The 24,772-nt window shown below is 38.4% G+C and overlaps 2 protein-coding genes across 3 annotated transcripts; one reads left to right on the top strand and one right to left on the bottom strand.

Moving 5' to 3' along the window:
• Positions 1 to 2,736: 2,736 nt before the first annotated feature.
• Positions 2,737 to 12,292, bottom strand: RNF114 (ring finger protein 114). Its single transcript, XM_032218409.1, has 6 exons — positions 12,077 to 12,292; positions 9,170 to 9,320; positions 7,506 to 7,612; positions 6,677 to 6,791; positions 6,189 to 6,296; positions 2,737 to 5,838 (listed from the first exon to the last, which is right to left on the bottom strand). The coding sequence occupies exons 1-6, from the start codon at positions 12,208 to 12,210 to the stop codon at positions 5,773 to 5,775; spliced, it is 681 nt and encodes a 226-aa protein (XP_032074300.1). The 5' UTR covers positions 12,211 to 12,292; the 3' UTR covers positions 2,737 to 5,772.
• A 3,751-nt stretch (positions 12,293 to 16,043) lies between these two features.
• On the top strand, positions 16,044 to 24,520 carry SPATA2 (spermatogenesis associated 2). Of its 2 annotated transcripts, none has more exons than XM_032218770.1 (3): positions 16,044 to 17,125; positions 20,964 to 21,381; positions 22,893 to 24,520. In XM_032218770.1, exons 2-3 carry the CDS (start codon positions 21,070 to 21,072, stop codon positions 24,126 to 24,128), a joined length of 1,548 nt encoding a protein of 515 aa, XP_032074661.1. In that variant the 5' UTR covers positions 16,044 to 17,125; positions 20,964 to 21,069; the 3' UTR covers positions 24,129 to 24,520. The 2 variants fall into 2 exon arrangements, with proteins under 2 accessions (XP_032074661.1, XP_032074663.1); XM_032218772.1 differs by having other exon boundaries at positions 16,044 to 17,132.
• Positions 24,521 to 24,772: the final 252 nt, after the last annotated feature.

Genomic DNA, 24,772 nt, shown 5'->3' with positions numbered 1-24,772 from the left:
TAGGAATCTGCCCACTTGCATCCTATGCCTATGGTAACAATAGCAGAGTGTCAAAATGCTGTTTAACTATATGCTAGATAAGTATTGATATGCATTAACTGTACTCAGGTCCCAAAGATGCTTTTCCAAGACAACTGGACTTTGGTTTGAAAAACAAAGTTCAGTTGCCTTTTGCAAAAGCACCTTTTGGAAAACCATGACCTGGAAGACTGAGAACCTCCATAGACATGTAGTTGTACATATACTGTATATTCTTGTGTTTTCAGCCCTTTCCTCAATATTTCAAGCCTTTAAGTAAACAAGCACACTCTGCTGGCTATCTATCAGTGTTAGATAGAGAGACTTCATGCAATGGATAGAACATAAGCCAACTGGCCCACCTATTGGATGACTGAAACATTTTCCACAGCTGCCTCTTCAGCATTCTGGCCCACTTACTCTTCTCTGACGCAGAGGACACAAAAGCCGCTAGCTGTTGTTTCTCCCAGTACTTACAGTGTTAGGAGGCCAAGAGCAGCAGCATGCCTGAACCAGTTCAAGTTTATTTGAGTTCTCTCTTCTCTCTGGCAGCAAAGTAATATTCTTTCTTTTTGGTATTTACAGGGTTCAAAACTCACTAAAAAAAAGAGAGCAGATGTCTGACAGGAAGGACTGCAGCAAAAGCAGTCCATTTGTGCAAATGTCACAGCCAAGCCATAAGCAGTTGTCTTTTAAGAGTCATTGAATGGGAAACAAACCTTAGCTTAAAACCTGGAAAGTTTGCCCATTTTCAGGCAGTTTTAAATTTACCAGTAACATAAAGCCTTTAGCACCCTTGCCAAATGCTGAAAGCCATAAGAAAGGGGTGGGAAAACATTTGGCCCTCAACCCATTTAAGTCATCCACAAAGTGTGAGGTCAAACTGGGATGGGGTAGCTGTCAAATGTATGGCAATGTATTTTCCTCATTGATGTTTAAAATGATATTGAAGGAGATAAGTGCTAAGACTCTGATAAGCTTTGAACCCTTTTTGAACAGCTGCTCAATCCATTAAGTAGTGAAAAGCTAGAAATTCCAGCCTCATTTCCAGGGATGCCACTACATTGAGACCTTGGTATTGCCCAAATATTTTTTTAAAAATTGCTTCAAGGCATTAAGATTGTCTACCTGGCTCCAGCCCAATCATATGAGAACAGTAGTAGAGTGACATGTGTTTGATCTTCTAATCTCAGGAGTTCCTCACAGAGCAGGATCACTTCTTGCAGCTCGGTAGTTCCCGAAATCTACCCCCTAACCCACTGTTTTCATGTATTTATTAGATGTATATCCCTTTCAGCAATAAAATAGCATTCCTTCCTCCAGTCTTTCTCTGCAATAGCTCATGACAAAGGCAAAAGAATAGCAACAGGTCCAAAATAATCCCAACAGGTGGGCTTGAACGTGAGTCTTAAGTGCTATATCACACTAGATTACTGAACGTCACTTTTGGCTTCTGCTTATACTAACCTGGGTTGAATACAAACATTTGGTACAGAAACAGAAGAAAAGAAAGAAAACCAAGAAAGGATCATTAAAATATTTATCAGCATGATCCATAATATAGGATTGACTGCAGTTGTGGTTAGATGCCTTTTTTGGGACATCTGTTTTATTAAACAAATATTGTTGAACAAACACAGTACTAAGAAGACAACAACCATGATACACAAAATACCATACAACTTACAACTACAGTTCTAAAAAATTGCAAGAGTGCTCTCTTCTGTCCAGATGTTAATATTTCTTTAATATGACAATTAAATAAGAGACATGTTCAAAAAATGGAAACTGTACCAAACATAGAAGGAAAAAAAGAGTATCTTAATATTTTTATTGTCATGGCATATGAAGAAACAATGTTTATTGCAATAAATGCCATTTTTATATAAATTACACAAATAGGTCTTAACTTCATGGAGTAAATCCAGAGGCAGATTTCAATTATTATTGCACTTTCTCTTCTTTCACTAATCCTCTGCATTGGTGCTCTAGAATGCCCCCAGATTCAGAACACAAAAGGTGGAGGAGCTGTCTATACCAATGGAATGGACACATCAATGCTCACCAAATTTTAGTCCGGGTATCTCCTTTTGCTACTTGCTTACTGGAAGATGGGAATCTAATCTCAACATCATAAATGTCCTGAGAATTTGAAGGATTGTGGCTATAAAATCAGACAGACATAGAAATATGACCAATACAGCCAGTTCCAATTATGCTAAATGAGAAGCCTGGCCAGTTCTTTCTAGCAGCTATAGAATATGCAATCAGGCAATACAAGTTCTCATTAAAAGTTGATGAATGTATTTCTCCCAAATAACTTCAGTGATGTTAAAACACTATCTAGGAATGCCTGTGATGTTCTAACATTGTACAACAATATCTCCTTAGGCCTGCAGCCTTCATGGATCCTCAATTTCCAATTAAACAGAGGAAAAGAATATAAGGAAACTTCAATTTTGGGGATGATTAGATAGATTGGCAGTGATGCTATTATTATTACTGAGGGTAGATTTGATCTTGAGAAAGTTTGAAAACTACTTCCACTAGAAAGGAATCTTCCACCCAACATTTGTGCAAAGGGATTTTTGCAGAACTCGATGTTGTTACCTAGTTTGGATAATAAGGTGTCTGCCAAAAAAACAACCAAGCTCAGAGAGCACTAAGGATTCCCCATTTCAGTTCTGAGATACAAACATTCTCTTTTTTTATTATTGCCCATTTCTAAGTAGGGAGACAAAAGTTAGGTAATGTAAAATAATTTCAGAACCGTTAAGTTCTACAGAATTGGAAAAGACAACAGGAAGTGCCATAGGACCAGAGTGGATGATGTGGTAAAACAAAGAATGGCAAAGGTAGAATAATTTCAGCAGCCACATGATGCCACATTCTTTCAGATTTGGCAGACTCCTCCAAACAATTAACTCTGTGGATACTTGGAGAGAACAGTTGTAGTTCCCAAGAGACAACCCCCCCTCCCCCCCCAAAATAGAAACCCTAGGAAAAATAACTGAACTCTACAAAATCCCTGCCATCCATTTTGGAAGACAATTTTATAGTAAGCCCAGTTAAAACCAATCAGCTGGACCCATGAGTCACAAAATTGCATCCCTCTCAACCTTGTGGCATTTTCCCAATGAGAGGCTGAGAAAAGTGTGTGAATGCATTGGGTCTGCAGAAAATGATACTCCATATCATTAATGCATCCTTGGGAAGCTCAGATATGAATTCAGTGAATTGTTCTGCTGAAGTATAGGTTTCATCCAAACCAACAGTCTAATTTAAGCTGATCCACTTTTGCAGCTGCAGAGTAGAACATATAAGTGGGGCAATATTGAAGCAGACTTAGTTAAAAATGATTGCTGAATTCAACCCCATTATATGCCAGCATCACTTCACACTAAACAGAAGAGATAGGGCAAAAGCTGGGAGAATGCAATTTACTATTCAGTTTATTAATCTAGTTCAAATGACAGCTTTGGAACTTCTATAACAAGGAACAAAATTTCTGTACATTTTATCAACTAAATTAAATTACTTTATTTAAAAGACAAATATGAACTCCTAAAATTATTGTTAAAACACTAGAAGTGCACTTAGAATACAAAGGGGGGGGGGGGAGAAGGTACTTTCAAGGATTAGGATACATTGCGTCCTGTGAATTCCGCAAGTGACTGGCAGAAACATTTCTACTTGTTCAAATACTGAAAGGCAATGGCCTGGACCCAAGGAGCTCACATGCATGCAGAAGGCACTTTGGGGCATCTATATATGGTCAGCTTTCCCTTCTGGCTCCTTCAGGGGTCATTCCAAGATGGTGAGGAGCGCACAAAGGTCAGCTGTTGGAAGAGGTAACTTGAAGAAGGCCCATGATAATCCAGGCACTCTTTATTTCTTGGTCAACCTCACCAGAACAATCACTAAACGATCCAGTGGAAACTCCCAAAATCCTAGCCACCAAAGACTTATTTGTGCTGAAGCATAAATTAAACAGTTCTGTCTAGAAGGCAGCATGAGCAATTGGCAGTTAAATCAAGACACCCATGCCAGATATGCTATGTCATTACTGGCTCTAGGCCATCAACTAAATTTAAAGGAATTGTCTTCCAGAAGGTCTTTCTCACATACATTTAAGCTTCAGATCAATACCACAAGACTCCTGAGCCAAATGTTTATGAATCAATCTTTTTCTGGTCAATGTACACTCAAGGTCAGCATCACATCTATCTAGTGCAAAAAGCTGCCATTGAATGCATTTCATTATGTAACAAAAGCATCCATTATCTAGCTCAGGTCTTACATGCATTTTCCACTTATGGGCATTATAGTTTTTCATTCAGAACATGTCTTGCTTGTGCCGCCCTAAAATTAAAACTTTAAATTACTTGGGACAAATCTCCGAACACTTTAATACATTCAAAAGCAATCACCATATCCCAGCAAAATCTTGTGAGTCACTTCACCACAGCAATCTTATTCCATTTATTAGTACTCTCAGTAAACATGATGGAGTAGAAATCCACCTGCAACTTCTCCTCTGTAGACAGTGAATCAATATGTACACACATTTTGTCTTAAGATCAGGGCTCCCAGGTACATATAGTCAGTCTAACTCCATTGTAAAGACACAGATCTTTACAAATACTTTCATTTCCTACTGAAAACATACGTATCAGGGCTATTTGGTATTATCCCCGTTTGCCAGATTTGGCCTCAATCAACACTTGAGCAAAATAAAATCAATCATCTTCAAAATTTCAAGACCATTTGTGAGAATCAGAACTGGAATTAACCTGTATGACAAGGATTCATAGCAGTCTCTGAATTCAGGATGTGGCAATTTGTATGGCATGATTTGTTAAGTAAATGAAATATCCATGGTCTGCATGGAAGCCTCACTTATGAATAAACAACTTTCTGCGTTAGACAGAAGCAGAGTTTTCACAAAGCATAAGAGGCTTTAATATTCGTTATACCTAAAGAACCAGATGTTAAAGTCTGCACTATTGTTGCTATAAGATTGTTCTGAATTCTAGGCATAGAGGTAGAAATATATAAAGATGTAGTCAGCTTTAGGAAGCTGGAAATGAAATATGAACCTTGAATTATTCATCATTCAGGAACCATACAATGATCTCTTCATAGTCTCTATCTCAACTCTGCTTAAATGTTCAGAGTCAAAATATGTATTAAGATAAACACCATCTTTAACTATTGTACATTCAGGGGGGGAAACCCAATGGCTTCCTATATAAGAATCTCCAACCAGGGCTTTATATATTGCTGAAGGCTGATACCAAATCCAGCTTTGCAAAAGTAGGTATCAGATTCCTAATTTATTAGAAATGAAATCCTGTATCTGGACTGATATCTGAATCTAATAACCAGAGTTTCTAAGGAAACCTGGGCTTCTAACTGATGATCCATGTCAAACAATATAATAACACTAATTAAAATAAAGGTGCTAATACATTAGAAATATTTGTAGTCTCCTGACTACAAGCATTCAGATCTGAAACAGATAAGGAAAAAATATATTCAGAAATGAGTAAAAAGAAAAGGACCTTGAAGAAGATGAACTTCAACAGAAAGTCCATTAGAAAAAAAACAAAATTAGAAATATGAAGACAGGAATAAAACCATGGGAGAGCCTTCAGTTTACGTTTATGTGTGCCAAAGTATCTTGGAGGAAGTCATGTCTGTGGTCTTTTCTCACCAATGGAAGCAAAGTATTAAGAATACTTCTTGCTTTTTTCATTGATCCCTCAAGGAGCGCAATAGGACTTGGGCCATTATATCATCTTCATCAGCATCATAATCCTAAATACAGAAGACATAAGTATGCATCAGTGGAGCAATTTTGCCTAATCCAGGGACCGATCACAGCTGCTCAAAGGAGATTTGGCTGGAATAGCATGAAAGACAAACAAAAGAACAGGTGCTTTACCTGAGCTTCTGTCATCGACTTATTATCTAAATAAAAGTTTAGAAAGGCTATGGGCTCTGATGGCTCACTAGCTGCTTTTTATATTGAATGAATTATGACAAGCCATATTTTTAAAAAGCAGTCTATTTTCAAATTAGTAGAACAAGACTAATCAGAGATTTTTAAAAATCTTTTGCTGCTGTAGGTTGTTGTACAATAGACTAAAAACCCAATTATAACTTACCACAAACGTATCGTATGAAAACTGATGACGTCGCTGAAGATGTTCCATGAAGTTAGCACTTCTGTAGTGTGGATCTCCCCAGGGCATTGATGCACAGATTGGGCAAACCTGGAAAAGTTGGCAAACAATTACCCTTCAGTTTTTGAATCTCATTGCGGTGCATTCTAAACCATGTCCATCAACAAGGAGGCTACAGAAGTCCCTTAGATTAAAAAGAAGTTCTGCCCTTGAAAGTAATGCTAAATTCTCCCAATATTAATTCCATTTTTCTTCAGGATGTTGCATTATAAAGATTCAAAATTTCCAGAATGCTCCATTTCCCCCCAGACTACTGGTGTATGAGCTGGCCACTCCAGGGGAAGGACAACTGATATTTCCAGAAAACTAATCAACTTTAGGGAGCACAAATGTGATGCTATGGGATCAAATGCAACCTGTGGATTGCTCATCTCTGAATCAGACTATGCCATGAAAAAAGTATTAATTACCACTCGCTTTGTATCGTTGCTATGATAGCTTTTGCAGTGTTCTACCAGTCCTTCTTGGTCCAGGTTTTTTTCATTACAATAAGGGCAAGGAAATGTAAATCTATTGGGGACACTCCTGCAGGAACACAGAAAAAAAGGCATTTACATTTTAGAAAAAAGTACATAAAGCAAAACATTCAAGAACAATTGGTGAATACACCAAAAGCTTTTTTCCATTGCTGTATAAGATTACTGCTTCTTAGTTTGATCACAGCAAAAGTTAACTTGTCTGAGAAAGAGGACTGATGGCAATTATGGTCAGAAGTGTTTCACAAACAGATTTATACAATAGTTCTCTCACTCCCCCCCCCCCCCATGTGAGCCTGATATAGAAAAAGCTTTAAAGTGAGCAATAGTTATATAAAATTTTTCAGGTTGCTTACAAAAGCAATTAGCTCATACCTTACATAGCATTCTGGACTACAGGTGTTACAAATTAGAGGTACTATTGGAAGAAACCTTTCAATATTAAACCTAATTATCTTGTATAAACATTCAGAGGGAAAAATAGCAAGTAGACCATGAATTATAAGGTAGCAAGTTTTTTTTTTTGGGGGGGGGGAGAGGATTCTGGCCGTATATCAGAAATGCACAATCATCAAACCACATCTCATCTTTCATTGCTATTCAAATGAAGAGTGGTTGGCAGTAAGGGTTCAGATGGGGAAAAAGGAGAAGAAACACATATCTCTTACTTACAACAGATTTCTCTCTAGTCATTTGTTCAAGATAAAGACTAGCACACAATTTAAACTTTTTAAAAAGGCATGCTGTAATTCACCAAGATTACCTAGTATTCTGTAATGGTTCTTTAGTCACAGCTTTAACACCTTCCATTATGTAATTCTGATACTTCGAACAAGTAGCTGCATGACTTCGCAACTTTGAGAGATACATCTGTACAGAAAATATAACAAAATATTCACTTTTCATCATGTTCCCTAAATTAAACCCGAAGTATAACCACATGGTGCATGTTTTTAATGTTCTTCAATTTTCATTATATCTGCTTGTTTTTAACATTTAAAAAAACAATCCTGTGCTCAGAAAGCAGGAAATAACTCCCAAATCACATAATCCTCACTGAGTTTTCCATATGTAATTTGCTTTAAAAATATTTAAGCAATTTTTGACCTATCCATTTTGTTTCAGAGAATATTAATATTTACAAGTAAAAACTAGGATACTCATAGCATCTCAATGTTTTTACAAATATTCAACGCCATGTAGAGATACATTTATAAGTTTAGAAATATAGGCATATCTCTAAAATTTGCATTAGACATGAATCAATATTGCTGATATCGTATATAGCCAGATAAGCTATGGATTCCCACAAAGTTCACAGTTTAGGGTACAGCATATTAAGCATGCCTCTGTTATTTCCTGAACTGAAATTTATTAAGTGAAACTCTTTTTACAAATGGTTGCTTCATGGAATAAGGCAATATCAAAACTAATTCTACTCATGAAAAGAACATTAGCTCAAAACAGCCACAAAAGTATCAACTTCTATCAGCTGCTTTGAAAGGGGGGGGGGGAACCCAGCATGTTTCTGAGCATCACAACTTGAAAAGGACTGTAGCAAATGGAAACAACCTCAAAGATGGTAAAGAATCTGAAAATCAAGTCCTACAAGGTGCAGTTAAATTGGGAAGAGCCAGCTGAGGTTGCATACAACAGCAATCTTTAAGTATCTGAAAATTAACTGATATCTAGAAAAGTAATGGACAGTCTCTGTTGTCAAGAGGGCAGAACCAGAATTATTAGACAAAAAATATCCAAGGAAGTTTGTTCATGCTACTTATGAGGAGAAACGTCTGACTGTATAAACTATTACTAGAAAAAGCTACCATATTGAATCTATTGATTTTCATTGAAGGTTTTCAAATATAGTCTTCTATCAGAGATGCTGTAAAGATCCTGAACAGTCAGGTTTTGAATGAAAGGTCTTCTGAGGTCATTTCCATGATTCTATGATTCCTTCAAAATGTCACATTGACATATATTTTACATTAAGGTATTAAAAAAAACTTAGCTAAGGGTACATTAGACCAATACTTTCTATGAACATTTCATTTCTTAAAGAAAAACAGTGAAAAGTGACATGAGGATTTGCATAAAGTTTTCATCACTCTCACAGTGGTGTTGCCAAGCACAACCACAACTGTCTGTTGTGGTAAGGTCTGCTGATTCTATATTGTTTACATAACTGATTGGTTTTATCGTAAGCTCTGCAAACTGTTATTGCTAATGCTCTAGTAGAGGCAATGGAAGGAATCTAGTCCCCTTTTCGAATTTCTTTCAAAGATTTGAATTGGCTCTTCCCCATCCCACATTTTTTTAAAAAATTCTGTAACAACAATTGCTTATCAGGACAGAGTATCAGTATATTTATTTACATCTATATTTATTCTATATAGGTAGTAATAAATATTGCTCAGTTTTCCATACTTTTTGATTGCAGCCATTGCAAGTAGCCTCTGTCATTTCAATTTGCTTTTCCAAATCCAGAGCTCTGCTGCCATTAGAAAGGGTACTGCGGCAAACTCCACAAACAGGCTTTTTAGGCTTAAGACATTCTTGAATGCATGGCGTGCAAAAGCTAACACAGAAAAAAATATATTTATGAACTTTCATTGATTAAAAATACAGGCATGTACTAATTCCCTTCAACAATAAACTAAAATAATGGATAAGCATACCTTAACAATATATCAATGCATCACAATGTAATCTTAAATGCGGGAAAAAATCTTATACCAAATTACTAATTTAAGTATCCAAAAAATTTGCTTACAGCTTCATTAATGAGAGTGGTATACTTAACTGTGCAGTGTGCACTGTAAAATAGAAATATGTTCAAAGATTAAATCTTGTTACAATAGTATTATACAATAGCAAGAATTGAATCCTATTTTTAGCAGTATTTTTAAACAAAATAGTTCAGCATAAACTGAGAAGAATGCATATATCTAACAGAGTTTCAAATAGAAACTTCCATGCTGGTAATGCAATAGAGGTTATCTTCTACTCCACCCAGGTTCAGGTTCAGAGACAATTACAAAGTCATAAACATTGCAAATGAATAAAATTAAATAACCAGGAAATAAAAATAAAATAAATACATGCCGCCATGCCAATATATCTAAAACACCTTACATCGGATTATAGCTGAGAGAAGAGAATGTTAAAGCCCTGAAATACCTGAGGTTATATCATTTGGATGCAATTTAGAAATTACTAATTAAGATGAAAGTTATCAGAAAATGATTCTTTTGCAGAATTAGGCAAAGTTCTGAGCATAATATTAACATATAGCTGATAATATTTGATAATATACAACGATCAAGTTGTGAAGGCCTGGAACAAGATGTAGTTTCCAACCTATCACATCCAAAATATTTACGACCATGACCATACTGTATGCACATTAACAAAAACTGCATAGAGGTGGGGGAAAAACAGTACTTTACCTCTACTGGCAGATGGTCATTACCAAAGCTGTAAAAATAGATGCCACCTCTTTGAAGGATTCATATGTCATCATCCTCTCAGGACAAGGATGAACTTACAGATAGCCCTCAACTTACAACAGTCCATTTAGTGACCAAAGTTACAACAGCACTGAAAAATATGACTTATGATCATTTTTCATAGTTATGACCTTTGCTGTATCCCCATGATTATGTGACCAAAATTCAGATGCTTGGCAACTGGTTCATATTTATGACCTTTACTGTGTCCCAGGATCATGGGATCATCTTTTGCAACCTTTTGACAAAGTCAATGGGGAAGCCACATTCACTTAACAACCGGGTTTCTAACTTAATCAACTGCAGTGATTCACTTAACAACTGTGGCAAGAAAAGTTGTAAAATAGAGCAAAACTCATTTAACATATTTCTCACTGAACAACATAAATTTTGGGCTCAATTGTGGTTAAGTTGAGGACTATTTGTAACTGTCTTGTCAGTTCCTAAATGTTTAATAACCTAGTCTAGGCTCTGCCTATCAGTTCTGTCTTAATGACCAAACTATGCAAAAAGCTCCTGCTTAGATAAAATATGATAAATCCAAAACTCCTTATTTTACTTTACTTCTTTCAAACTGCTACTGTATTAGGCCATTCTAATTTCAAGGCTCCATTACAAATAAGAATTGTATAGCAAATTCTTCATCTGTTCTTGTTATTTCTGTCTCCGAAGAAACTTTAAATAGACTCTATTCAACCATTATATCTTTTTTATCTAAATTGCATTCGGTCACACCTAAATCCAAGGGAGATGTCCTTTCATTGGGATTTTATCTTGTATTTAGCGTTCCTGCAGACTTACAGTATTTGCTGTATCTTTCCTGTTCCTAGTGGCTAACAATGGACCACAGAGTAAGATGTAAATAGAAAATATTGTGAATGAACAGGTTTTGAAAAACATAATAAACAGATAAACCAAAACTCTTACACCCTCAAGGAAAGATTATGAGTTAAAGTAAAAATTAGCAGAAAAAATGCCTCTCAAATGTATTCAATCGTTTTGTTCTCTAACCTATTTTTTTCTCAAAAAAGCATAAACTACAGAATTTAAGTGGAGTGACCCCGGAATTTCCGGTTAAAAAAACATTACTGGCTGTGCTTCAGATTACTTGAGCAAAAATCCCTCCTCCCTAGTCACACCAAAGGAGGCGGGCTTCCCTTGGATTCTTGCCCACAGTTCATTTCGCTTTCGTTTGTGTGAAAGTAGTTATTAATAGCTCTGGCCGCAACCAATGGGCTGCAATTCTTGAAAGATCAGGTGCTTTACAGTAAATATCTAGAGAGAGATAAAGGGGCTGCAGTGAGTTAAGATTTTGCACAGCCGATTTATTTCATTACCCAAGTTGATAAAAAAGAAAAACACGGGAAGAGGAGCAATATCAAAAGCGGGACCATCGGGTTAGAAAAAACAGAACAGGGGTCCCCAAACTTGGCAACTTTAAGACTTGTGGACTTCAATTCCCAGAATTGTCCCTTGCCTAATTCTGGGAGTTGAAGTCCACAAGTCTTAAAGTTGCCAAGTTTGAAGACCTCTGACGTAGAGGATCCATTTAAAATTGCTCCGCCCGGCCTAGCTCTTCCTAGACCCGCTGAACTTCCAACAACCCCAACCGGCACGCCTAAGATGCCAAGATGGGGACTGAGGTCTATGTATTGGGAGAATACCAGGCTGAGGTAAAGTTTTTCCAGCCGTTTCGTTCCTCCGACAAGCCAGCTGAACCTCAATTCCGACCGGCCACTCTCTCCGTTGCCATGGCTACCCAGTTATCTCACACGACCTCACTGAGAGAGGTGGCCTGGCTTTCCGCCCCCTCCTTCTTACTCACATATGACCGCAAGGCGCTCGCACGGGGCTTTCGAACACTTCCAGGCACACCGGGCAAGTGAAGCGGGAAAGCGGGTCCACTCGCTCCCCAGTCGCACCCTCCGGCAACCGAGCACCGGCCTCGGCCAACGCCATCTTCCAGGAGGACTTCCGCGAAGCCACTCTGGCAGTCTCAACAGAAGAACTACCGCGAAACTACAGACGACAACGGCGGCCTAAAAGGGCCAGATCTAGGTTCGGCTACGCCCATCAACGCGAGACAGCGGGAAAGTGCGCAGGCGCACGCGTAGGAGCGCGCGTTTGATGTCAAGGCGGAGGTTGAGGAGATCGACGCGCGGGTGGTTAGAAAACAAGGCAGGCTAAAAGCTAGCGTGGGGGGAGGGGGGGAGGAGATATCGAAGTGGGTCACTGATATAGAGATGTAACTCTTGTAAGATTGAATGAATGGAGAGGATCTAAACTAGATTCAGTGAGCTTCTCCGTGTCGTATAATATTATGTGGGTATTTGCATCATTTTGTATTTATTTATTTTGCCATGTTTATTAGTGTATATTGGAGGTGGAGATACTGAGAGCTGTATGCAATGAAATTCCATTTTAATGTATGCGGATTAGTGTTAGTTCAAAATGACAAAGTTATTTTAAGTCTTCTGTATTAGCAAAGCTAATTCAACAAATCATGATAAACTTTAGCGGGATGTGATGAGAGCAAAATTCAACTATTTAATAGTAGGATTCAATAGTACCTAGTACCTATTGTACTTAGTACAATAGTACCTAGAACTATGCCGCCTACAGTCTGACCTAAGCGTAGTACACAAAATTATCTGCTACTGCAGTGGGTCTCAAACTTCCTAATGCCGCAACCCTTTAATACAGTTCCTCATGTTGTGGTGACCCCCAACCATAAAATTATTTTTTGTTTTCTATATTTTTTTCGAAAATATGTGTTTTGCGATGGTCTTAGGCAACCCCTGTGAAAGGGTCGTTCGACCCCCAAAGGGGTCCCAACCCACAGGTTGAGAACCACTGCACCACTGTGTCCTAACTGTCAATGATTACTTCAGCTTCAACCTCAATACATGAGCAAGCAATAGATATAAACTCAAGGTAAACTACTCCAAACTCGATTGCAGAAAATACGACTTCAGCAACAGAGAGGTCAATGCCTGGAATGCTCTACCTGACTCTGTTGTTACATCCCCAAACCCCCATAATTTTAACCTTAAACTGTCTACTATTGACCTCACCCAGTGACGTGCGGTGAAGCTTATAGCTGGTGACGCAAAAAGAAAGTGGCTCCCCCCCCGCAGCAATGTCCGAAAGAGGCGTCTCGCGCCCCACAGCTATGTGCGACCCAGCTGTGGGGCGCGGGGCACCTCTATGTCAAACAGAAGCGGTGGGGCGCTTTCTTTCAGCTTTTGTCCGCACCGCAGGGCAATCATTCCCACCTTGCAGGCGCCGGAGCAGCAGGCCACCAGGAGTACGTCCCACCTGCAACAGAAGAGCGCCGGTTCCTGCCCAGGCTGGAGCGAGAGCTACGGAGGTGAAAGGCGAAGGGGGTGGGGGTGTTCCAAGACGCCCCCTCCCCTTTTTGCACTCCGCAAGCCAGGCCTGCAGCGGCAAGAGGCTCAGCTCCGCTTCTATCGTCCCCCCCCTCCGCTCCAGAGAAGCCGGCAGCGGGCGAGTCTCTGCAGCCCCGGTTCCATCTCCAAGCAGCCTTGGGAGGAAACGGGCCAGCCCCGCTTCCCTCCCCGGACTTTCCGGGAGCGGAGGACCCGCATTCCGCTCCCCCTTCCAAACCCCGAGTGGCCAGCCTTGGCTCCCGCTGCTTTCTTCCAGAGCTCCGGCAGGCCCACCAAGGAGGAGCCCAGACGAGGCTGGAGCCTCGTCCGGGCTCCTCATTTGAAGAAGTCAGCTTCTTTTTACCACTTTAAATATTCTTCAGGGAACTATTTCTGTTTCAACTGGTGAACCAAATAATACATACATGTTGCAGTGAATTTTGGGAAGTGTTCAAGAATAACTAATTTTCTATAGGAAACTGACCATTTCAAAATAATGTCCCATATTACTACACTTATATACTCGGTCAAAAATCAAATATCACTTTATAGCTGCATATTATAGGGGATGGATGATTGGAATTTTGAATTCCTCCCCCCCTGCCCCCTCCCTCGGACCCATCTTTTCCAGCTGTGTCAGATGATCATTTCAACTCTCCTCTTGTCTGCCCGCCATGATGAAAATGTAAAAAATTAAATAAAAAAGCAACAGGCACAATTTGCTGCTCCCAGATCAGGAGGCAGAGAACTACGGGCCTCCTTTGCATAAGGAATTTTTCGCCTTTTAACCCTTGCTTAACTCTGAGCAAGTGTTAAAAGGCGAAAAATTCCTTATGCAAAGGAGGCCCATAGTTCTCTGGCCTCCCCCTGCATTTAGCACTAAGCAGAGTCATTCTGGCAGCAACTACCTTAGCCTTTTTCCTTTTAATTTAATTTTCTTTTTCCCCCCTCATGACACTGGTGAGGCCCCGCCTCCTATGACTGCACGTCCCTGACCTCACCTCATTCCTAAGAGGGCAGTAGGGGCGTGCATAAGCGCACTAGCGTGCCTACCGTCCCTGTCCTACTGTCTCCATTTATTCGTATCCATTTACTGTGTTCATATTTATGTTTATACTTATACCTGTTATCTTTGACAAACTAAATAAAATAAATAAATAAATTCTCACAACTGTGTCTTTATGTGAAAGAGGTAGATAGTGGTAGAACTCCAGGAACCTATGGGCTAGAGGTCATAAGTCAAGCAGAGGAGACATTCAAGAGTTACAATGTGGATGATTCAAAGCAACCAAGTGGATCAGAATGGCATATACATCCTCAGGCCACTAATCAGAGTTATTGAGGTTGAGTCGGAGCTTACTTGTATGACAAACAAAGCGGGTGGAAAAACTTTATCCCAGCCATGTATTCTCCCAATGCACTGGATCTCAGTTCTCATCTTCCACATCTAGCATGGACTTGCTGGTTGGGATTGGTGGAAGTTCAGTGCGCCTAGGAAGAACTAGGCAAGGGACAAGTGTAGTAAAAAGTCCCATAAAAGCAGAACAATTTTTCACAGTTTTAAAATTTGGACGTTCTTAGAGATTATCTAAATATTCAACATTTGTCTTTGGCCCCAGGGAAAATATCACTTAAAATATCCAAAAGGCTTGTTGGATGTTTTCTTGATATCAACTTAAGAGATGGATAATGTGTTAATATATTATTTATGTTGTTACTTGTGTGGTTTTCAGTATTTTGTGCAGAATGGTAATATCAATCTGTCAACTGAACTGTTCTAAGGACTAAGTCTTCTGAACCTTCTGATGCAAGATATAAACATTTGGCATTGCTTTCTCACATTTTTCATTTATGTAACAGAAATCTGACTGTATTGAAACAAATATATCTTTTCTCCCCAAATTCGGCTGTTGCTTTTGAACTACTATGGATAAACTACAGAGGTTGAAATTTAGGTTGTGAAAACAACATTAAATTTCTTCATATTGTCCTTACCATCTGCGGCTCTCCAATGATTTCTGCCTGGTGTTGTCTGTATGTAACTCACAGAAAGTACTATCAGTCAATCATTGCTCAATCCAAGCTAGTTAAATGGCCAGGTGTAAGGAACATCAGTATTATTCTATCAAGCTTGGCCTCTCACTGAATATTTCTAGTGCTTCAAAAAACAAACAGTCCTCCTTCCACACACCCATATATTGTCCACATGCATTTGTGTACATTTCTCTCGTGTTTTGTGAAATTATCCTTTTGACAGAGAATAATTGCAAGAGGAGACTGATTAAGACCATTACAAAAGGCAATGAGGAATGTAAAAAGTGTTCTATTCACCAGGTTTCCAGAAAAGGACTGAAGACAGAAAGGACTTCATTCTAATCAGTACTGCAAAGTGTATTATCAAAATGCATCCCAAGAACATTCCCTAGCAGCAGAATTGCATCGAGGACTTGTCCCTTTCACAAAAATATAAGGTTACAGTATATTAAATATACCATATGCATACTACTACGGTATATAATTGCATTGTGTATTTTTCTCTTAATTTGTACAACATTAATTCAGATTGGGTTCACACAATTGATATGGTTGGCTTGTTTCTGATTCAACACTATCCCTTACCATAAGTGCAAACTATGAGATTAAAAAAAATATGTATTCTGACACAAACCTGTATTTTCATGGTTGCATCCCAACATCAGATGGAGGTACATACATCAAACACCTTGCACTGTAATATCACAATGTGCATTCAGTCATTTGTAACCACCAGTAACTCAAAGCATAACCCAGTGATCCTGAAGTGATAATAGTTTTCCTCATTACAATTATTTTGCAAAACGTTGAGTGGATGACTCCAGAAGATAGTGTAAGCTGCTGCCACAGAAATAACTTTTGTTCTGAAAGGGCATCCATGTTAATTTTTTTTCCACATGGAAAGCAGACAAATACGAGAGAGAGAGAGCGAGAGAGCGCGAGAGAGCGCACATATGGAAAATCATGCGCATGCGCCTGCACGCACGTCATCCCTGTTCAGTACCTCCGCGCGAGCCCTGGGAAATTGCGCCTGCGCTCTCAGCAGAAAGGCATCAGGGGCGACACACGAAGACGGAGACCATTTCCGGGTTTCTGTAGAAGACGGGAGGGGAGGGGGCAGGAGAGAGGGGGGGGAGCAGAAGAGATTGTTCTTCCGGGTCCCGAGTTGTCTTCCGGTCTGGCCAGTGTCGAAGGCGGCTGCTGGTCGGTGGTTTTTAGGTGGGCTGTTGCTGCCGGATTCCTGCAGTTCGCATGGTGGGAGAAACGAAGAGTCGGTGGGCGCGAAGCGAAGAGGGAGAACAGAGGCTCAGCTAAGCAGGAGGTCGGGTCCTGGCACCGGTCCTCGTAGACGTCGGGTAGATTCGCCTTAAGCGTCATTGGTTGCGGCTGCGGGTTGGTTTCGCTCTCCGCATCCCCAAGGAAGAGAGTTACCCGTCCTCGGCTGTCCAGCGGTGAGAGGTCCTGAAGGGGGGAGTCTGGTGGGCATGGGAATAAATACAATATTGGCTTCCTCTTCTGAGTTTCCTTAGACGCTCTTTTGGGTTTTGCAGAGATTGTAACTAAAAATGGGAGGCAGGGACCCACTAGAGATGGCGGGTGAAAAGCATTGCTTGCCACTTCTGGGTGATGGTAGGTTAAGGTCCTTAAATATTCCTGAAATAAGGGAGCTTTTTTCCCGTGGATTCGTAATCAACAATTTTTATAGTTCGTTCTGATTACGTGCTTGGGAAGTCGGATGAGGAAAGATGTATCTCTCTGCAGCCAATAAGCTCTTTATTAAAAAGGTTCCTCCATTATTATAGAATAGAATTCTTTATTGGCCAAGTGTGACTGGACACACAAGGAATCTGTCTTTGGTGCATATGATCTCAGTGTACATAAAAAGACAGGATACATTCCTCAAGAATCATAAGGTACAACAATAGTCATAGGGTACAAAGTATTTGTGCAGCTTTATATTGGTAAAGGGCATGTTTCTTCTTGAATGGGGAACGTCTTGCTGCCTTTTCAAATGCTTGGACAGTGGTAAGAATGTCTTTACATTGCATTCATTCAGTCTACTCTTTGAATGTCCAGTTGACCAGCCACAAAAACTTTAGGGACTTGTCCAGGCAGTTATCAGGAATCAATACAATACTTTTCTTTGCAAATAATAATCAGTTCTGGTTACTAGCTTTTTTGCAATCAGCCAAGATAGCTTGGCCATCTGTTGTGCTATGATAAGTGTTAGACAAGTTGTTAATTGGTTTATTTTTTTAGAATATGGTTGGATGATCAGAAACAAATGGTATGGTATGGTAAGAAAGTTATAGTTGCAGCAGAGCAATGGTGGAATGGATTTATCACCCTTCTCTCTGTGTATTTCTGAACTTCTCAAATGCATCTTGGTATTGGATCATAACATGCTATATTAACTTTGATCTGATCCATCAGTACTCTGGCTAAAAGTAAATTCCCCCTTGAGTTATGTTTTAACTTCTGGTAACAATGGTCATGGCTCTGTAATTTTGATGGCAACATTATAGTTTACTATAATCCCCTTTTGTGATTTTGTTTTTTCAGATTTCCACCTTAGCCTAGTACTTTGGCATTATGATAAATATGAATTCTATATTATTTCAGAATAATTACACTGACAAAGAGTGAAATTCAGAAGATATTAAGATGGAAGAAGTTAAAATTGTCACTGTTAGGAAGAATTTCTGTGATGAAAATGAATGTTTTGCCAAGAATGGTGTTTCTGTTTCAGACAATACCCACTTGAAAATGAAGGTGCTCTTGTACATTCAAGCAGGTGTATGTGTGTTGTTTGTGTAAATGTCTGTGGCAAGTTAAATACAAAGTGTTTATAATATGCAAAGTAAAGAGGACAATTGTGTCTACCAGATTTGAAACTGTGTTTTGCAGCCTGGTGTTTTATCTGGATGAGAGAATGGGTGTTGCTGAGAAATAAGACTTTTAGAATCACAGTAATAAACCTAGGCAGCACATTCTGCATGTGTTTATCTCTCATTCTCCCTTTCTTTTCCTTTGTATGCTGATATTTGTGAACAATTGACAAAGAAATACATTTTTTTTTAAAAATAGAAAAAGTTATATAAGGAATTCAAAATATTGTTACTGTGGGAAGTATCATGAGTTTGCCAGTTTTCCACAAGCTTTCGTTAATTAAATGAAGAATTTGAAAGACATTTAAAATGCTACCCTTCTAACTGGGTGAAAAATAGATAAACTTGAGGTTAGAGAAAAGTACTTCTTTGGCAAGCAAACTTTCTTAATGAGGATTGAATTTTTGAAGTGGTTACATAGTATTGGAGACAACTTCAAAAATTCCCTTTTGTGGGTGTTTATGTTCTGGGAGAGGAAAACTTTTTAGTGCCTATCTTTTAAACTTATTGAGTAATCCTATTGTGATCAGTTTCACGTTTCTAGCCAGTGGTAGAGACATTAGAGATGATATATTTGAATGATGAGAAGTCTATAGAGATTGTAGATGAGAAGTGAGATTCAAAAAAATACATGCAATTTAAATAAAAGTGTTTATTTAGAATTTTTAATCAGGTGTAAGGTTTTAGTTTTTAAAGGCTGTTATCTTGGACTAATTCCTGTTCAACTTTGTGGGATTTCTGTGTGGGTATGTTAAAATTGCCCCACCTATGATAAAAGCTAGTCAAGATCTAATAATAGTCAAAAGAATCACCTGCAATTTAATTATAATCTTATGGCATTTGTGAGTTGTATCACAACTGTGGTCTAACCTGATGCATTTTCACTTAGCAGTGATTACACTGAAGACAATGGGATTTGTTTCCAATAAAAGGATGGGAAAGGATTACAATTTTTATGGGGGCTTGGATTTTTTTCTTTCTAAATGGCTTTCAAGGTGTAATCATCCTTTTTGTAGGTGTGGTCAGGTAAACTATGTTTGCAAAAGTCTCAAAGATTGCTCTCTATATATAACACTATCCTATAAGCAGAGGTGGTATTCAGCAGGTTCTGACCAGTTCTGGAGAACAGATAGCGGAAATTTTCGGTAGTTTGAAGAACTGATAAATACCACCTCTGACTGGCCCCGCCTCCATCTATTCTCTGCCTCCTGAGTCCCAGCTGATCGGAAGGAAATGGGGATTTTACAGTAACCTTCCCCTGCCATGCCCATCAAGCCACACCCACAGAACCAGTAGTAAAAAAAAATTGAATTCAACCAATGCCAATAGGCATATATTTGGATTCTTTTTACACAGCATTGGTATTTTAAATATTGGCAGTTCTGTATTGTTCCAAATGCCATTTTTCCATGTTAAAGAGTTCTTAGAAGATAGGATCTCAAACAAAATTTTTTAAAGCCAATGTATACGGGGATTTTCTGAATGGATAAATAAAGATGGGGAGAATCTGCATAACAGCTATAATTTTGTTACCCAGATTAGATTAGCTCAGCTGTCTGTCTCCCCAAAGAGAACAAGAAAGGTTTATTGGATTGCTTAAAGATTAGGGATGTCAATATAAACTCCCCTCCCATTCTGTCATTTATTTTGGATGCTATTTGGAACCCTGACAAGGGATATGAAACACGACTTGTTCATTTTGAATAGTTTTTTCCCCCAATTTTCCAATCTTCAATTCCTCTAAATTTTAGACGTATGAACATTTGCTTGGTATAAACAAATTTCCATGCACATTTACAAGGATATTTTTATGGAGAGAATTTCCTAATGTGGGTTCCTATACCATTACACATTGCATCGCAAGATTCATATAATTCTAACTGTGGCACATGGGTATATTCAATTTGCATATATAATTGGGAAGTAGAAATTTGGTAAACTTGCATCAAAATGGCAATTTTTGTTTCCACCCCTATTGAGGATAGCAATAAAGGCTCCCCCCCCCCGAATTGTGATGATGACTAAAATACAGTTCAGAACTGACATGTTAAGGAGAAACATTTTGAAACCACTATATGCTATAGAATTAGTAGACCTTTTTGCCTTTCTACACTCTCTTCTCATTCTATTTTCCCTGTATTAAATAAAAAATCCAGTGTCTTAGTGCAAACAGCCACAGTATCAGAGAACCCATGCAGTCAAGACTTAGGCCCAGATGAACATTCTGCATTGCTTCTTTGTGCTGATTGATGTGAAATACTTAAAATTCTTTTTCTGAACTGAAAGGAATCCTCAGAAAAGCTGTAGTTCTATAGGACAGGAAAAAATAGTTTCATCAAAAATACTTTTTGATGAAATTTAAATGACATTTTGATGTGATTTGTCTTTTTTTTCTTTTTAGAATCTACTCTGCTCTTGTCTTACATTGCCTGTTGATCAGTGGGCTTCAAGAGAGCCATGAATGAGATGAGATAGCCGCCCACGAGCGTGCTTAAATCCAACTCCAGATGGATACAAAATACAAAGACGAAGCATTTAGGAAATATGTACAGTTCCATGAATCTAAATTGGATACCTCTGACAGAAAGCAGTGCCCAATTACCAATCTACAAATGGCAGCTTCAGCTTTACTCTGTTTTCCCAAGATTGATCCCTTTTATAGATTCCGGTTAATTAAGTTTTATGAAATCGCTGAAAATTCACTTCGGTCCTTGAGAGCTTCAAGTCTGCATTCACTCCAGAATGCATTTGAAGTGCTAGAATCAGTTGGAATCAATCTTTTTCTTTACCCCTGGAAGAAGGAATTCAAAAATATAAAGGTAAGCCTGTACAAATATATCATATTTTGGGATCTAAGTACAGTATGCTTGAATTTCTTGGAAATTTTATGAAGAATCTTCCATAGTGCTTCAGAATACAAGGCATTGTGCTATCTATCCTTTTTTGCTGACTTTATTTTCTGAAGTCTGAAAAGAAATGAAAATGTTTTAAAAATAAGATGCAAATGAGAAATATAATTTTAAATATGAACATTTGGTGCTCCTGTTCCTTATTTGGCGGAGATATTTCATCAAGGATTTTAAAAAGTGGACTACAATACTTTCCCAAGAGAAGCAAAAATGTTTTTATCCCAGATTTTCCTGGTAATGCTGACATTTACACGGAAGTAAAATTGAATGGATGTGGTGGCTCAGTGGCTAAGACGCTGAGCTTGTCAATCAGAAGGTCGGCAGTTCAAATCCCTAGCGCAGTGTAATGGAGTGATCTCCCATTACTTGTCCCAAGTAATGGCAGTTCGGAAGCATGTAAAAATGCAAGTAGAAAAATAGGAACCACCTTTGGTGGGAAGGTAACTGTTCTGTGCACCTTTGATGTTTAGTCATACTGGCCACATGACCACGGAGATGTCTTTGGACAGTGCTGGCTCTGTAAGAAAAGAATCCTAAAATGCTTTTATAACACAGAAGTTGATAAACCACCCTATCTTGGGCCCGAGTCTCCAAAGTCTAAGCTCATATTATGTTTCTACTTTTAGTAATACAGGTAATTATTCTTTAGAAAATGTCTTGTTTGGCAATTGTTCTCAGTCTCAATGGTTTAAAAAGTAACTTGAGTGACCAATCCTTGCATTTAAGACCTTTGCAGGTCTATAAAGCAACAGAAAAGTGAAATACAGTCATAAGTACCATTGAAGTTTCATTTTGTGACTGCTTTGCTTAATGATCAAGTTGCCAAGTACCAATTACTCTATAATACTATAGAGGACTATAAATGAGAACTGCCTATAAAGTTTCAACTCCTCTTGTCAAATGGTTTTTGGAGTTTCAGTGTCTGTTACAGAAAAGCTTCAAGCAAACTCTGGTTCTGACAAAAAATAGTACAAGTGAAAAATTAACTGATAATTCATAACCAGAATAAAGGTTTGTCTTCTACTACCCAACTTACCAAATGCTGAAGTTGATTATTGTATTGTTGATGTCCATGTACTGTGACAGAAATTAATATGGCTTAATATTAATTTGATATTAAGTTTAAATTGGGTGGCTTATCCATATAATTCTTTTGGATAGTGCCCAAGAAGTCTTTATAGTCTAAGACAGGGTTCCCCAAACTTTGCAACGTTAAGACTTGTGGACTTCAACTTCCAGAATTCTCCAGCCAGCAGAGCTGACTGGAGAATTCTGGGAGTTGAAGTCCACAAGTCTTAAAGTTGCAAAGTTTTAAGACCTCTGTCTAAGACATCTCTTGAATTTTTACATATATAAGCAGTTCAAAATTATGTTTGATTTCATTAATATATGTATAAATATTTTCTCTTCCCTATTTTTAGACTTATACAGGTCCTTTTGTTTATTACGTAAAGTCTACGTTATCCGACGAGAATATAAAACAGATATTAAACTTGATGGGATACGTTCAAGAACTTGGAACTATGTATAAGCTCAAAGACCTGGTTGATACCTTTCAAGTCAAGATGGTATCCTTTGAACTGTTTCTGGCCAAAACAGAATGTGAACAGTTGATCGAAATTCACTTGCAGGTGAAGGAAAAAGGTTATTCTGAACTTGACATTGTGAAGGAGAGAAAAAATAGCAACGATGATGTTCGTAGCTGTTCGGATGCCTTGAAACGCCGTGCTGAATGCAAAGAAAATCTAAACACTTCCATGTCACGAATGGTCCTTCAGAAATCTGCCAGTGAAAGAGGCTCTAAAGATTATTTCAAGCCCAAAGTTAGCAAACCTTCTAAATCAGTGGACACGTATGATAATTACTTGGATAGTAAGAAGCCACCTTTGATGGCATCGTTGAGTTTCCGGAAAGAGCCCATTTTGGTTGATACTGAAGATGACATCAAAGATGAAATAATTCGACCATCGCCATCCCTCCTAGCCATGTCCAGTTCTCCACATGGATGCACTGAGGAATATTTACCAATTTCATCCCACACCAATGGCATATTAAGAACAGGTATGCCATTCGGTACTTACTATTCCCCTCAAGATGATTTAGATTTATATACCGACCCTGATTCTAGGAGCGTGTTTAAAAGACAAGAATCCTCTAAACATGATGTCTGGCTGCTAAAAAATGACGCCAATCCAAGTTACCATAAACGTACACATCTAGCCAAAGAGACCTCTTCCCTTAAGTGCCAAACTTGCGGATTGTCTTGCGGCACCTCCATTTGCCAAAAATGTGACAGTGTGCTCATCTGCAGACAAGAATATCCAGCAATAAAACAAAGCAACTATTCACTCAAATCACTGTCAGGTGAAAGTACATCCGGATCTTCTGGAAGGGAAAAGCCACAATACATGTTACAGACTCAAGAGCGAGCATCTCACAGTTCGAAATCCAAAGCTTTGGGTTCTTCTCGCTGTGGCTTTTGCAACCGTTCGGGAGCTACCAACACATGCACGTACTGTTCTAAAGTTTCCTGTGATGCTTGCCTCAATGCTTACTATTATGATCCCTGTTGTCGAAAAAGTGAGGTTCACAGATTCTTGCCAAACAATCAATTAAACTTCAAATCAAATCAGCTCTCGCACCTGGTTTATAGATAATTTTCTTTTTTTTTTAAACAAAATATTTTTTCAGAATCCTTTATTTTGGGGCAAAAGGGCTAAAAACACAAATATGCTGATAAGTATTTTAGCAAACTTTTAAGAGAAGAGAAACAGATATGCCCTATTAATAGTGTATACAGCATAGGTGCCAATCCTGATGATGTGGTTTTATAAATGTTTATGGTCTAGTTGATGCTGCTACTCTTTTTAGGCAACCTTTAGTTGCTTTTCCATTTAAATGAGGAAGAGAAGCACTTCTTTTTATTTTTATTTTTTTTTCAGAACCAGGCAATCAATTTACTTTCTTTTACAAAACAAAAAAAATCATAGCTGTTTCATTGCTGTGTTTGCTTCATTTATGTAACATAGCACCAGAATAATAACTAAAGGGCAACTTAAGAATCAAGAACATTTTTAGATCATTGTAAAATTGTTTGAAGTTTATACAAACCTTTCACACGTATGTTTGCTCTTAGTTCATCCCCTCCACACCCATTTTTAAAAAAAACAAAAATGAAGTTTTACTTACATTTCCTGGGTTCCAATAGAGAAATCATGTAGAGAAGTCATTTTGTGGACTTCCCAAGATTCTCATTCATTCACCCTCCCTCCTCTCATAATATTAAATTTTAAACCGAGTG

The sequence above is a fragment of the Thamnophis elegans genome, chromosome 5 (genome assembly GCF_009769535.1).
Source record: "Thamnophis elegans isolate rThaEle1 chromosome 5, rThaEle1.pri, whole genome shotgun sequence".
NCBI classification, from domain to species: domain Eukaryota; kingdom Metazoa; phylum Chordata; class Lepidosauria; order Squamata; family Colubridae; genus Thamnophis; species Thamnophis elegans.
The sequence above is the reverse complement of the archived record's forward strand: the minus strand, read 5'-3'. Positions and strand labels throughout refer to the sequence as shown.